This window comes from Magnolia sinica, chromosome 3, assembly GCF_029962835.1.
Source record: "Magnolia sinica isolate HGM2019 chromosome 3, MsV1, whole genome shotgun sequence".
NCBI lineage: Eukaryota > Viridiplantae > Streptophyta > Magnoliopsida > Magnoliales > Magnoliaceae > Magnolia > Magnolia sinica.
Window position 1 is genome coordinate 94,821,422 of NC_080575.1, and position 14,474 is coordinate 94,835,895.

Here is a 14,474-nt window from a genome sequence, read left to right on the forward strand (position 1 = left end):
CCTCTCCCCCCGAATTGCCCATAAGCCGGCTAGCAAAGGCCAACCTCCAAACTCTCCAAATTGCAGAAGATTTGGTCTTTCCTTGATATGTTCAAGGTGGATTGCGTGATGCCTGTTTCGATTGGTGATTTCTTCATATTGTGGCATTCTGACAGCTTCGGGAGGAAAAGGAAGATATTGCAGAGGATTGCCCTTCTAGCTGGCATTTGGTCAATTTGGTTGGATTGCCTTTGAAGACAAGTCGAGCTCATTAGAGGTCGTCGCTTTAAAAGCTGACGGTCTGATGGTTGCATGGGCTTGAGTCCTCACCTGTGTTAGCTAATATCCCTGTGGAGCCTACCATGGATTGTTAAGGTCTAATGTTCTTGTTTTTCTTATTCTCTTATCATCAGTTTGTATCTCCATTAAATGCTTTTAATATCTTTTCAGCTAAACTTTAAAAATCTACACTGATTGCTAATCTCCCTCCTAGTTATATAACACCATTTCCAGAAGAATAAAAGATCATTTAAGATACTGTCTTCTTTAACCTATAAATTTTTAGACACGTATAATATTAAAATTATTGGCCAAAAAATAAAAGAAACATGCCTCCAAAGAAGAAAGCTTGCTCTCTGCATCTCTTTGACCTTGGCGGGCACGCTCCACTTCCTCCTTCCATGCCTGCATCTTGAAATTTGAAACTTGGGGTAAATCGCTGAATGATTAGGTATCGTTGATAAAATGCATATCCACGAATACACAACATTCCTGTTAGGAAAGCAAGAAATGCTTGCACCTAACAATTACGATGGTTGAGTACAGAAAGCACAAAAACAGGGTCTTGAGTCTAAAACTCTAGCCTATCCCTGAACCTTGGCCTTGCCTGGTTAAAAACCCATGGTTTGATTAGGAGATCACTGACACAATATTTTCTGAATAATTAATAAAATGACAGTTCTTTGTTCTTTGTATAGACAACAGGTGCTAGCACAAGTCACCTTTTGCCAAGCATCTATATGATGCAGAGGAATCCACAGTTTTTAGCACATAAAATGAATTGTTGTGGTTTAAAACGGTCAGCCATCCATGATTAACGATTTTGCTCATGAATAAAGTTAATCCCAACCAATACAATCTTATGCTATTTACCTGAAGGGCTTGATTTGCTTCATCTGGAGACCTCTTCTGTTCACGACGAGCACGGGCTTCCATGTCTTGTAACTCTTGATTTAAAGATGTACATTCCACCTGATGAGACAAAAGGGATGGATGGATAAAATGAACAAGTTGGGAAGTCACGTCTTGATCTATAAAAAGAGAAACAAAAGAACAACAAAAAAGAAGTGAAGAAGTTTTTACCTCAAGCAGTGCCAATTTTTGCTCGAGTTCAGATGCTTTTGATGTCCTCTCCTCCACTGTTCTCTGACAATGAAGCCCCTTGTTAGAGACTAATAACATAAAATTAAAATGAAAGATGATGAGATAAATGAATGCATGTAAACTTCAGCAGGGGAGAATAGGAAAAAAATACACAACTTGAAATAACAAATAGAAGGACAGGAAAAGAAAGTTTATGTGCCGCATGTGAAGTGAGAAAATGCATTCTGCACTCTGATGAACAAGTCCACAGGATCAAAGCCTCCCCATACTATGTTCAAAAGGCATTCTGACACTCTGACGCATAGGTCCACAGGATCAAAGCCTCACACTGTCTTCCCCCTTTAAACCAAACGGAGCTGAGGCATCTAACATCTTGCATGGAAACCTTATGTATGCAAAATGAGCTGATCTTTTGGAGTACTGCCCCACCTGGGATACAGGTCAACTGAAAATGTTCAGGCACTCCACATGGAACAAAACACAGGAGACCCCCTAAAAAATGAGCTAGAACATCTTTACCCAAACAAAAATGGAACTTCCATGCAGCACTTTTGGCTTTTCTTGGGGTCCCATGACTCTCATCTAACATTGAGGCAGACCCATAGTATGGAAATAGTACTATCCCCGTCTGCTAGGAAAAATATATTGGTTGAAATTGATTCATTAGTAGTGGAAAAAATGAGGAGAGGACATCAGAGAAGGGCTTCCTCATTGGATGCATGGAGAACTGGTGGAGCTTTCAGTGTTTCGGTATAGAAAATGGAGCTGCTGATAATTGGTGAACTTAAAAGTTGAAAAAAAAAAAAGGGAATAGGAGATGGTGTTTATTCCTTGGTGAAATGGGGTAATTTTATATGCTTGAGAAGCTTCTTCTACAAAATTCTTCTCATGAGGGATTGAAGAGCTTTGTTTGTCACTTCCTCTTTTCTTTTTGGCAAGTAATGATTTTACTAGAAGAAACAAAAGAGTAAAATAACAACATCTATGATGGGAAAAGAGTTCAAATCATGCTATTAGGAATTATTTGCAACAATCAAATACTAACATCTTCTCTTAAATTTCAGTTCCAAGTTTTCTTTTCTGTGGATAGAAGGGGAATTCCAAGTGTTGACACAAATCAATACAACTTCAACTGCATCCACTAGTCCTAAAGAAACCTCATATTTGCCAACCCATCTAATGGCATATGGAATTCTTATCCACTAGGGCTATAAATTGGACAGAAACAGGTCCAGTCAAGACCGACTTGGATCTGAACCAAGTATTAAGTTGACCCTGAATCCGGATCCAGATCCAACCAATAAGAGCCAAATCTGGGTCTGGCCCTGGATCCGAGAGAGACCAAGCCCGCAGGTTATTGTTAGATCTGACTTGTTGATGCTCTAGAGGTGCGAAAGGTTCAGATCTAGATGGATTATAGCCAAACCCACTGGATTAGTAATTGGATCTTAGGACCTGGATTTGGACGTGTCTACCAAATGTCGGTCCAGAAGCAGATCTGTGGGAACCAATCTAATGGGTTGTCAGGTCGACCGGCCCATTGACAGTGCCCCATTATCTACCACCGAATCACCTGATAGCCAACAACAGAAAAGTTTGATCCCTTGAAGCATCAATTGGATTTCTACTTGTGTGAACCTTTAATGACCATACCCAATATGAATGCCTCACCACCCAAGCAGTTGAAAAGTTGTGTTAGGCCTTATCCATTTTTACAACCTTCATTTTGTGTGTGTGTGTGTGTGTGTACACACGCACACACTTTATTATAAAGCCTGTCAAAAGACAGGAAAAGAATAAAATGCAAATCAGGGCTCTGAATCACAGAAAGTATTAGCCGAAGCTGCTTTTACGTTAGGAGCCCAACCCTTTACAAGCTCCATGATTATCTTAATCACCCAACCACCGAGGAACTCCCATTTCTAAAACACCCCCTCCTCTGTGCCATGCCTAAAGGAAGTCTTACATGACTCTGGCATAACCTAGGCCACAGATTCGGCGAGGAAGTAATCCCACACTTCCTGAGCAAAGGCGCAATGTATAAATAAGTGATTGATTGTCTCTACATCTTTCGTGCACATCAAGCATATATTTGGGAGGACAAGGGATCTTCGTTGGACGATGTCGATGTGAGAATTCACTTTCGGCCGACTAACCACACAAATGCTGCCACACGAGGTAGGGCCCCATAGTGCCAATGAAGATAGGGGTGGGAGGGACCTTGGGAGCTACCAGAAGCTGAGATGTAGCAGAAAAAATAACTGAGCATCCACAAATACTACAAGAATCTTTTACTGGATTGTAAATTGTACACTTTTTAAAGATTGGCTAAGGATACTAAGAAAAGAACATGATGACCATTGGAAAAAAAATATATAAAAAAAATCAAAGAGTAGGATATTGCTTTGGGATTTATTCCCATACACACACATTGCTTAATAGCAATAGATGACCATTATCGTAGGATTAGTGACTGGTTGATAGAGCAGCCAGTTTGTGGTTCATAGTTTCAGAAAAGCAAATTCCTGAATGGCTAAATATTTTTTGCATAGAAATCAATTATAATGTACATCTATATTATTGTCAGCAGCATTTTCCTAAAAGGCACGTTGCACCAAAGTTTTCATTTTGTTGTAGTTCAATTACAAATTGCACAATTCTTCCACGCAGTGTGATCTGGTTAGCTGCTTCTTAGTAGTTACACATATCACTTGGTGCTCATTAAATGAAAAATTTTTATGGCAGCTAAAGTTGAAAAGACTGCATATATTTCCACCATATATGAGAAAAGGACCTCTGCCAATTTCTATTGAAGAGCTGTGCTCCATAAAAATGCTTCTTGGTATGGAACAGAAAAACAGGGTTGAACTCATTAGTAATTCTAAATGCATTCTTCACTGCACTGCAATTTTTTTTTTTCCTTTCTTTTTCTTTTCTTTTCTTTATTTCTTTTTCTTCTTCTTTTTTTTTTTTTTCCAGTGGGAATGGTAGAACATATTTTATTACCACCAGTCAAAGAGGAACCACAACACAGAGAGGAAAGAGATGGTGAGAGATCATCCAATTCTCCTTGCAACAAAAGATTAAAACAAAACCATCCCAAGTGCACATCTTTCCTTTTACATTCCTTAAAAATAGAGGATTCTGATATGTGATGAAAATTGGTAGAAAATATAATTCAAATTTTGAATACATAAAGAGAAAACAGAATGGACCAAGTTCACTAATATTTTCAGCCAGCTCATCACAAACATTGGAGAAGTATTTATTCTCCAGGTATATTATCAGTGCAAATTCAAATAAAAGATTTTTGCATATGCATAATATAAAGAGGAAACGCCAACAACCCCACTCTCTACAATACCTGGAGCCTAACAAGAGCTGTGGATGCCTCAATAGCTCTATGTTCTAGTTCTACTTCTCTTTCCATGGCGGCCTGTTTACTCAAACAATAAATGAATGGGCAGGAAAGATAGTAACTGACGTGAAATAAAAAAAAACAACACAGTTCTAGATAGAACCATTTTGGTTGTGCTGTGTGCAGAACGCTCTTCTTCTGCCCTGCGCTCTGCAGAAGCCAGTTCTTCGCGTAGAGCCTAGTATATAAAACATTTATGCCATTTCCATAAACAAATGGTAAAAGCAATAGATTAACTGAGAAGATATTCTAATGCATCAAATCAGAATATTAAGGGTCTGAAAGCTCTGAACTGCATACCTGCATCATCCGTGTCTCTGTTAGTTCCCGGTTTCTCACAATAGATTCCATGTTTGCCTGGTTTAAAGAAGGAAGTGCTGTTAATAAAGCAACAAATACTATAAATCGGAGCTGACAGCTTACAAGAGAACTAGATCAAATGGATACACAAATTTTGGAACCACATCTTAGATCACAGAGGCAGAATGTACATTTGACATAATTAACCCACCAAGATGATGAAAAGAGAGCCAAATGACTAAAATCAAGCTCATCTGAGTTAAGTTAGGAACAGTAGTGAATCATGGAGTTAGACATAATAGTCTGCCTGAAGGGATACATTTTCTGTATGGTTGTGACTCTATATAAGCAGACATAGTGTCTGCCTCAACCTCAATAAATGCAGAGGCAACCTAGAGATAGTCCCAAAGATATCTCACAAGCCGTCCATGTTGAAGGGTACGGGATGTACACACATACACACATTGTTCAGAGTATCTCCAATATTATCTGTATCTCCAGCTCGGCAATACTGATAACACTGGTAGTGATGCCGATAGCACTAGTAGTATCAGAAATTCCAGGTATCGGTGCTATATCGCAAAGTATCACCAATGTACCGATATTGATATTGTATTGCCACTATTTTCGACTGTAAACTCCAAGTGCCTCTTGCATCGCCAATATCACCAATATTTGCTACTGTGTAAATTCCAAGTGTTGCTTGTATCGGCAATATTTCAATAATATCGCCAATGTATCGATATCGCCAAAAATCTGTTTATTAAAAAAAAACAAAAATCATTTTTCAATGGGTGCATGCTTGTATGATGAAATGCATGTTTGTATGTGTGTAAATGCATACGTGCATGGATGGATGGATGGATTTACGCATGGATGGATGACTGGTTGGATGGATGGAAGTGTGTGTGTGTGTGTGTGTGTGTGTGTGTGTGTGTGCACGCATGCATGGATGGATCATGCATGTGTATTTGTACGCATGTACGTGCATGCATGGATGGATGGATGGATCCACCATTTTCCCCATGTTTCCCAGAGTCAACGATACATGCTTTCATACCCCATTAAAGGAAAAATTATTATTTGATTTTTAAATATGTAAATATGCATCTTTTTCACCATTATTTGATTCTTAAATATGCAAATGTGAATTCTAGCATCTCTTGAAGTTTCACTAAAAAATTCCACCATTTTCCCCATGTTTCCCCGCAGTTACGGGAATCGGCGTTATTATCAGAGATAACTGTTTTGTTTCCGTATCCCCGACTAGCGAAACTTGTAGCGATACCGATACTTCAAACACTGCATACACATGCATAAACACGCAGTAAAATGTGGGATATTGAGTTCATATTTTAAGTATTAACGGTAGTGATGTACACCCACATCACCTATTCAATGCAAAATTTGCAGAAAGTCGCAAAAACCTAATTGGGTCTATCCAATTTCAAATCATTCTTTGATGTAGAACGTGTCATAGATATGTTCCTAGTATGGTTGGGCCAAAAGAAGGTGGACTGCAAATTGATCGTAACTTTTGATCCGGGTATCGTTACGGGGCACGCAACCTATCAATCTTTACTGAAACAGGCCATCCGAGGTGAACCGACCCACAAAGTGGGTTGCATCTGTCCATTTCGTCAAAAAACGCGCGCTTTCAGATCAAAAACGAAATTATAGGAAAAAATTATTATTTTTAGTAATTCCGAATTTTTTAATATTTTTATTTTTAGATTTTTAGATTTTCTTCTTTTTTAGGAATAACTTGTAATCGTGCTAGGACTCTTCTAGCAAAAGTTTATTAGGAATTTTTATCTTAGAAATTAGGTTTTAGAAGAGTTTTATTAGAATTAGGATTTTTGTTAGAGTTAGAATTTTGCTATTTTTGGTAATTACGAATTTTGGATTTTTTTTTAAAATTATATATTAATGGTGTAACAAGGACACATTAGACATTCATCAATCAAATTACGAATTCTATAGAATTTATTTTCTAATTTCCTTTCTTTTTCCTCGTGGATTCAAGAAGTCTTTGTGAGGAGTCCAGAGAAGCTCCATGGATTCGGAGTAGTTATCGTTAAGGGAGGAAAAGAGTGATCGACCTCATCACGTTCATCCCTGCGTCATTCTTCTTTGTCGCAACTCCCACGAGAGACAAACCCACCTCTTGAATTATTGACAATAATTTTCGATAGAGAGTAAAAACTTCCTAGCTGACCCACTTTTTTTTAACCAGTAAGATGAACCAAGGGCCTGTTTGATTTTCTGGCTCAACTGTAATTACCTTGTAAATGAGTAATCATTATTTACCAAGGTAGTTACTGCATCCTTCCCAATGCTGAATTGACCTGTTACTTTTTAAACACTTCAATCGAGAAATTTGCAAAATAAATATGGGGCCCACCGTAATGTGTGTGGCTTATCCACACCGTCCATTCATTATGCCAACTGAATTTAAGGCATGAGCCCAAAAATTAGGCAAATCCGAAGCTCAAGTGGACCACACCACACGAAATTGTGAGAATCGAATGCCTATCATTAAAAACTTCTTGGGGCCCTTAGAAGTTTTAGATCAAGCTTATATTTATGTTTTTCACTTATCCATGTCTATGTGACCCTATGAAAGGGTTAGATGGTGAATAAACTTCAATGTGGGCCCAATAAAAGAATCAACTTTCAACGGTGGACAAATTAAGTCCATTGTTTCCTTTCTTGTGGGCCAATTGAGCGTAGGATCTTCCTTATTTTTTGGCTCATGCCCTAAAATATTCTAATAAAACAGATGGACGACATGGATATATCATATACATCACAGTGGGGCCCACAGATTTAAGTCAAACATTTTTGGACTGGTTTTCTAGGTGGAATTACTCACTCATCTTCAAACAAGTGAAAAAGTAATAATTACTTATTTACCGGGAATTAACCAGCATCGTGGAAAATCAAACAGGCCCAAATTTGAAACGAAATTTGCAAACAGGCTCAGAATTACATTACAACATTACCTGGTTCCATTCCTGGTCCAAGTTTATCAGTGTTACTGATATATAATAATAATCAAACATAATTTTATATTTTCTCTTAACTGGGAGATTAACCCCACACTAGTAAAAGGCTAACAAGCAATCATGGGCCATGGTACACTTCTGGAAGAAAAGTAACATTGAACTGAAATTGGGAACATGCAAAACAAAAGACAACAGAAGGGACTTTGAAATGTTAACCTTTATACTTCTATTAGTAAACCAATGTTATTTTCTTAATCAGCTTCTATTAATTAACCAATGTTATTGATGATTTATATAAAAAAGGAATCAAGCATGTAATTGATGATTTTCATCATCCATGCAGTAAGGCCAATTGCAGGCAGTAAACCTTTGTTCTTAACAGGCTTTAACAAAAAATAAAATAAAATCTTCCCTGCTATAGCAAGAAGTTACGCAATCAAACATCTCTCCCTTGGCATATAGTCATATAATTAAAAGCTGGCACATTTTCACCAAAGGCAGAGAATTGTGATGGACAAGTCAGCCTAGTCAAAGGAAACAACTAATCGTTTCCACCATATAAATCAGGATATGGACTGAAACTTCTCTCTAATATGGTAGTTACAACATGGCATGAATTGAACAAAGGAGGGATTGCTGAGTGCTGACTAATTCAGATTAAAGCTTCAACATGACAGATACAACTGAATGTAGAATGCTGACAGGTCAAACTAAGAAAGCTTCTTTATCCAAACTCATATCATGCCCATATAAAGGATCATGTCATCAAAGCTTGACAAACAGAAGTACAATTGGAAATGTCAGAACAAGCAACCTGCAACGAGGCAAGCTTTCCTTCGGAGACAGCAGCCTGTTTCTTCACTGCATCCATTGAACTTATGAGAGCCTCAATTTCTGAATTTTTGGCTACCAAAGCATCAGCCATATCTGATTCAACTTTGGTCACTGCAATCTTGGATGCAGACATATCTTGCTGTAGCTGCTTTATATGAGCCTCATATGAATTACTCCGTCCTCTCTGGTAAAATAGCAGAATTAAATTAGAAAATAGCATAACATTCTTTCAACAACATAATTGCTTATCAATATACAAGTTTACTGAAGGTTGGCATTAAGTGAATAAGTAAATAACAGTATGCTGACATTGCACCTCGGCAACAAGGAGTTCTTCCAGCTGTGCATTTTCCAACTTGTATTCTTGAAGGCGAGATGAAAGTCCAGCACAAACCTGCACATTTATAGAATAAGGATTGATTAATGAAAATAAATAAAATTACAGAGCCTGAAGCACAGGGAAACCAATAAAATTGTGCAAGCAAAAGCACAGTAATCCCAGTATTTCCTGGAATGTGTTTCGGAGATTCCATCCATTGTTTTAAATAGCTACGCTACGTAGCATGTAGCTTACGCTAGGTAGCTCATGAAAATAACTTGAGTGTAGCCTACGCTACATGATAATTTGCATATGCGACACGCTATGTGGATCACATTGAATGTTATTTTTCACTAAATCATTAAAATCAATTACTGTTTTCAATGATCTGTTACATTTTCTATTTCAATCAAAATTACTGTATCTTTTCAATGCTTCTATAAAAAATCGTATAAGTAAGGGTATTAATTTAGTTCCCCTGCTCTTTCTTTACCTTTACACACATGCAATGAAGCTGAACTAAGATGAAATAGGATATATAGTTTGACACATGTAAGCTGCCAACTCAGTCCACTGAGACGAAATCAAGGTAGAAGTAGGTTTATTCTGTGTCAGAATCAGTGTTTTACCATCCAGACCAGACTGGATGGTTGGACCAGTTTGGACCAGAACCAGCCACAAAAACAGGTCAGGTCACTGGAAACTCAGATCAACAATGTGGTCAAGAGTTTTCCTTAAAAACTGCAATGTCAGTGATGTAGTTCCAATCCATGACTTCCACTTGGAAAGTAAACACCCTAACCACTATGTTAGATGCATATTGTTTGTTAAGTCTTATTAGCCAGGTTCATGGTCAAAACAGCTTGGAAGGGACCTGACTTGTTGGACCTAAACACCAAAAATGGCTCGGTGTCTGAATGTGTTTGTTCGGACGGGGAAAAGTCCATGCTAGGCTTAAAGACAGGTGTGGGTGTGGTTGGTGTGATCAGTGTTTTAAATAGCTTAAGTCATATGTAGCCTACGCTACATGATAATTTGAATACATTACACGCTATGTAGACCATGCTACACTCTACATAGCTCACATTACAAGTTAACTTTCACTACAAAATTAAGATCAATTAACGTTTTCAATGATTTGTTACATTTTTCTATTTTCAATCAAAATTAGTTAATCTGTTCATGCTTTTAGTAAAAATAATATAAGTAACCCTTATATTATTTTTACTTAATGATTACCCTTTCCTATTACTTTATGCTGCAGTGATTGCACCAAATATCATGAAATTTTGTTGAATTTCATTATTAATCAGTCTAATTTGGTGAATATCATGACATTAGTGCAACCAGGAGTAACCTTGATTAAAAATCTAGCTGCAGAGGGATGAACGCTATGCCGCACACACTTCGCTATTTAAAACACTAGGTGTGATTATGCTTGGTGCCTGAGTGTCCGGTACAAAAGTGCACAATCAGTTACACAGACATGGTACGAAATGATCCAGAAGGCACACTTGCATTATTATTGCAAACACTCCCACTCAAATGGGTAGGTTTTTGTACCGACAGGGGCCCCACCATTTCTGCCACCCAAGCTAAGCCTTGTGACTGCCACAAGGGTAAATGCTTGCTATTACAAGTATGATCACGAGGGTACAAATAACCAATGGCATGAAGACATAGTGGGGACTCAAGGGACACCAACAGATGAGGACACTCGGAAAGGAGATGAGACTGAAAAGGAATGGCCCAAGCAATATCTTCTTGGGCAAGGATGTACTGAAGAGTGAAAGCTTAGGTAGAGTCCCTGGGGCCTTTAGCTGAGGCCAGATCCCCTTCAGCAAGAATGCACTAACAGGTGAGCATGGTATTAAAAAACGGTTGTGCTACGACCATAATGGCCCTTATGTAATGGTAACAGTGTGACCATTACACAATACGGGGACGTAATACCCAATTTGGGAAAAAAAAAGGTCCGTAATAGGCCGATACAAAGTGAATATATTTTCCTTTAAAAAAAATTGATCGTTATGGGGTGCCTAACAACTGTCATCGCATGTATTGTAATGGCCATTAGGCTGGACGTTACGAGCACCGTTACCGTTATTGAATACCTTGCAGGTGAGAGCTTAGATAGGGAAACGGACTGCATAGTGAGTAACTCACTACGCTTAGTGTACTAAGTAAACTCTAGGAGGTCCACCATGATTTATGTATTTTATTCTCTCCGTCCATCCATTTTATCAGATAATTTTAGGGATTGAGCCCAAAAATGTGGCATATCCAATGTTCAAATGGACCACACCACAGGAAACAGTTGAATTGAACGTATACTGTTGAAAACTTCTTGGGGGCCACAGAAGTTTTGGATCAAGCTTATATTTTACCTTCATCCATGTCTATATGAACTTATGAAAAGTTTGGTTGACAAATAAACATCACTGTGGGGCCTAGAAAGGTTACAATGGTGGAAATCATTATCCCCACTGTTTCCAGTGATATGATCCACTTGATCTTTGAATGTCCTTCAGTTTTGGGCTCAACCCATTAAATTAGATGGAAAAATGTATGGACGGCGTGGATATACCACATACATTTAAGGTGGGCCCAACTGAGTTTACTCACTACAATAAGAGCGTACTAAGTAACTCAGTACGCAATCCGATTTCCTTTTATAGTCCTCCCCATTCTTTAATGCACTGCTAAATTGGCATCAAATAGGCATTAAATGATTGCCGAAATCCTTGCACAGTTAGATTCTACAAATCAACATGGAGTCTTCATCTTGGAAGTGACTGAAAGTGTCTTCTTGACTCATTGAGCATGACCCATCAGCCACCCACCATTTGCATTTGTCAATATGATGCTCCTGGGATGTCCCTTGATGATTACTACCTAGCCGAGTGCTCGACTTCGTTGAATAATGCTTGGCTCAGTTCATTAGTGTTGACAGCCCTACTGTTCCTCTATTGAGGTAAGTCTGCATGAACAGAAGTAGTTGAGGTGCCTAACAGATTGCAGTATCAAAAGTGTCTTGATGCAGGACAATTAACCGCTTGCTCTAAAAGCTCGAACTGTTAAAGCATGGCGAATCAATCCCTTTATCTCATAGCCCATGCCCCACATCGCATGAGTTAGGACCTCGGCCGAACCCCCCTCGTGGGCCCCAAATCACATGGGTACCGCCTCACACGGGCTACCCACCCCAAGTGTGCCCTTGCATCCCACAGGCAACCCCACTAGAGCCCGATATAAAAATGCCCCTGCATTAATCACCACCAGTGAAGAATCTCGAACATGAGACCTCCCACTCTAATACTAATTTTATGCAGGACAATTAACCACTTGCTCTAAAAGCTCGAACGGTTAAAGCATGGTGAATCGATCCCTTTATCGCATAGCCTAGGCTCCACATCGCATGGGTTAGGACCTCGGCCGAACCCCCCTCGTGGGCCCTAAATCACATGGGTACCACCTCACACGAGCCACCTATCTCACACGGGCTGCCCACCCCGAGTGTGCCCCTGCATCCCATAGGCAACCCCACTTAAGCCCGGTATGAAAATGCCCCTATATTATGTCTATTATGGGTTTTTAAAACATTAGTCAAAAGAAACTTGATTAACTTCAAGGATTTCCACCGACTTAATTCCAAGGGCTATGGGAATCCCTTATCCAAGGTTGGAATCAAATTCTAGAGATGAAACTTCAATAAGTGAGAGTATGGTTTCAAGTAATGAGGAAGGGAATGCATTAAGCACCATACTCACTTGTGCAAGAACATGATCTCTACTTGTATCATAGCGGGAAAGGATCCGTGGCAATTTCCTTAAAAGGCATGAGGCCTACTTAAGGCGATAGAGACCTATGAGGTGAGGTGTAACTAAATTCATGTAAGACTTGAGGAGCACCGATGCATTATCCTCAAAAACTAAATCCAAAAAACATTTAAAATAGGAAAAAAATTATAAAATGAAGAAAACTTTAAAAAGAATTGAAAATAACTGAAACATAAATTACAAACAATGAAGTATAGCATGTACGAGGCATGTTGAGTCTATCACGAAGAAATATAATTGATTGATTTGTGTTATAATGGAATAATAATCTACTATTACTAATTAGCCAATGCTATAAATAACTAAAGAAAGCTGATGGGGACATCTCGCGCAAATGCACGCCCCCCTATGCACGTACACAAGGAGGAGGGCCCCACCATTGATCTGGATCGATGACGACATCCATGGAGGGTCTCCTAGTTAGAGGACTGTGTTTTGGTTCCTTGGGGTGAACTCGACCATTCATTGGATCTCATGATCGTGGCCCACTACCCTAGGTCACCTAGGACTTTGAGTTTTACTTATTACCATTATTAGGAACATCTTGAACGGTTTGGATTGCATTGATTAATTATTATTTTTTATTACTTCGTCTTTAAGTAATAATATGTGCACATGGCAGGGCTTTTGAGGTATAGGTTTTTCTTATAAATAGGCAACCCCTTGTAAGGTTTTTTTTCATTGAAGATGATTAATAAAATTCTGCGTTTTCCTGTTTCTCTAATTCTCTGAGTTGTGGAAACCTAATTGGATGCGAAACTCTCCCTTCTTCGAAGGGCTAACTACCGTGATGCGAAGCCACACTCATCCCAAATAGCCCCCATCTCCTACCCTCCATATTCCTCATCTCCTACAGCCATCCCCTTATCAAATCCACCCATGCTTGCAGCTAATCTTTCTTATACAGTAGATTTCCAGAATCTGCCCCTGCGGGAGGGTTGAAACTTCGGCGGAGCACCGTGTTCAAACCGATCATCCGTTTGGCTTCAAATTTGGAGGGAAGGTGGCCCATCCTTGGCCAACTAGGCCCTAGCTGGCTGATTCCAGATTCGTGGGCCCCACAGACATGTGGGCCGCCATCCACACACGTACGTCAGGCCGGTTTGCTGTCCACACGTGTGGGTTGATCACAAGTTCCCTCTCATCTCTATTTCACTCCTCTTTCACCTTGTTTCCATAACTCCAACCCTAGATCATCTCAAATCCCCAAGTTCTATTCCACTTTTGAAACCCTAGGATTTTCCGAATTGAAACATGTGAATCCCTTTGATTGGAAAAATAATCCTTTGCATGTGTGGATGAATCTACTCTCCTTTGATCATTGTTTGGTCTATAATTTTAATTGATTCAGCCCTAGCATGTGTAGGCTTGGACCCTTGTAGATTCCCCTTGAT

General features: G+C 39.1%; 1 protein-coding gene across 1 annotated transcript in view; it reads right to left on the reverse strand.

Annotated features, from left to right (window-relative positions):
• Positions 1-14,474, reverse strand: part of LOC131240299 (golgin candidate 1-like) — a 46,676-nt gene that overhangs the window by 14,121 nt on the left and 18,081 nt on the right. The window contains exons 6-13 of the mRNA XM_058238436.1: positions 9,239-9,316; positions 8,903-9,106; positions 5,081-5,137; positions 4,884-4,958; positions 4,727-4,798; positions 1,342-1,404; positions 1,132-1,230; positions 592-669 (exon numbers count right to left, since the gene is read on the reverse strand). Coding sequence (XP_058094419.1) covers positions 592-669; positions 1,132-1,230; positions 1,342-1,404; positions 4,727-4,798; positions 4,884-4,958; positions 5,081-5,137; positions 8,903-9,106; positions 9,239-9,316 — 726 coding nt within the window. The remainder of the gene's footprint in view (positions 1-591; positions 670-1,131; positions 1,231-1,341; positions 1,405-4,726; positions 4,799-4,883; positions 4,959-5,080; positions 5,138-8,902; positions 9,107-9,238; positions 9,317-14,474) is intronic.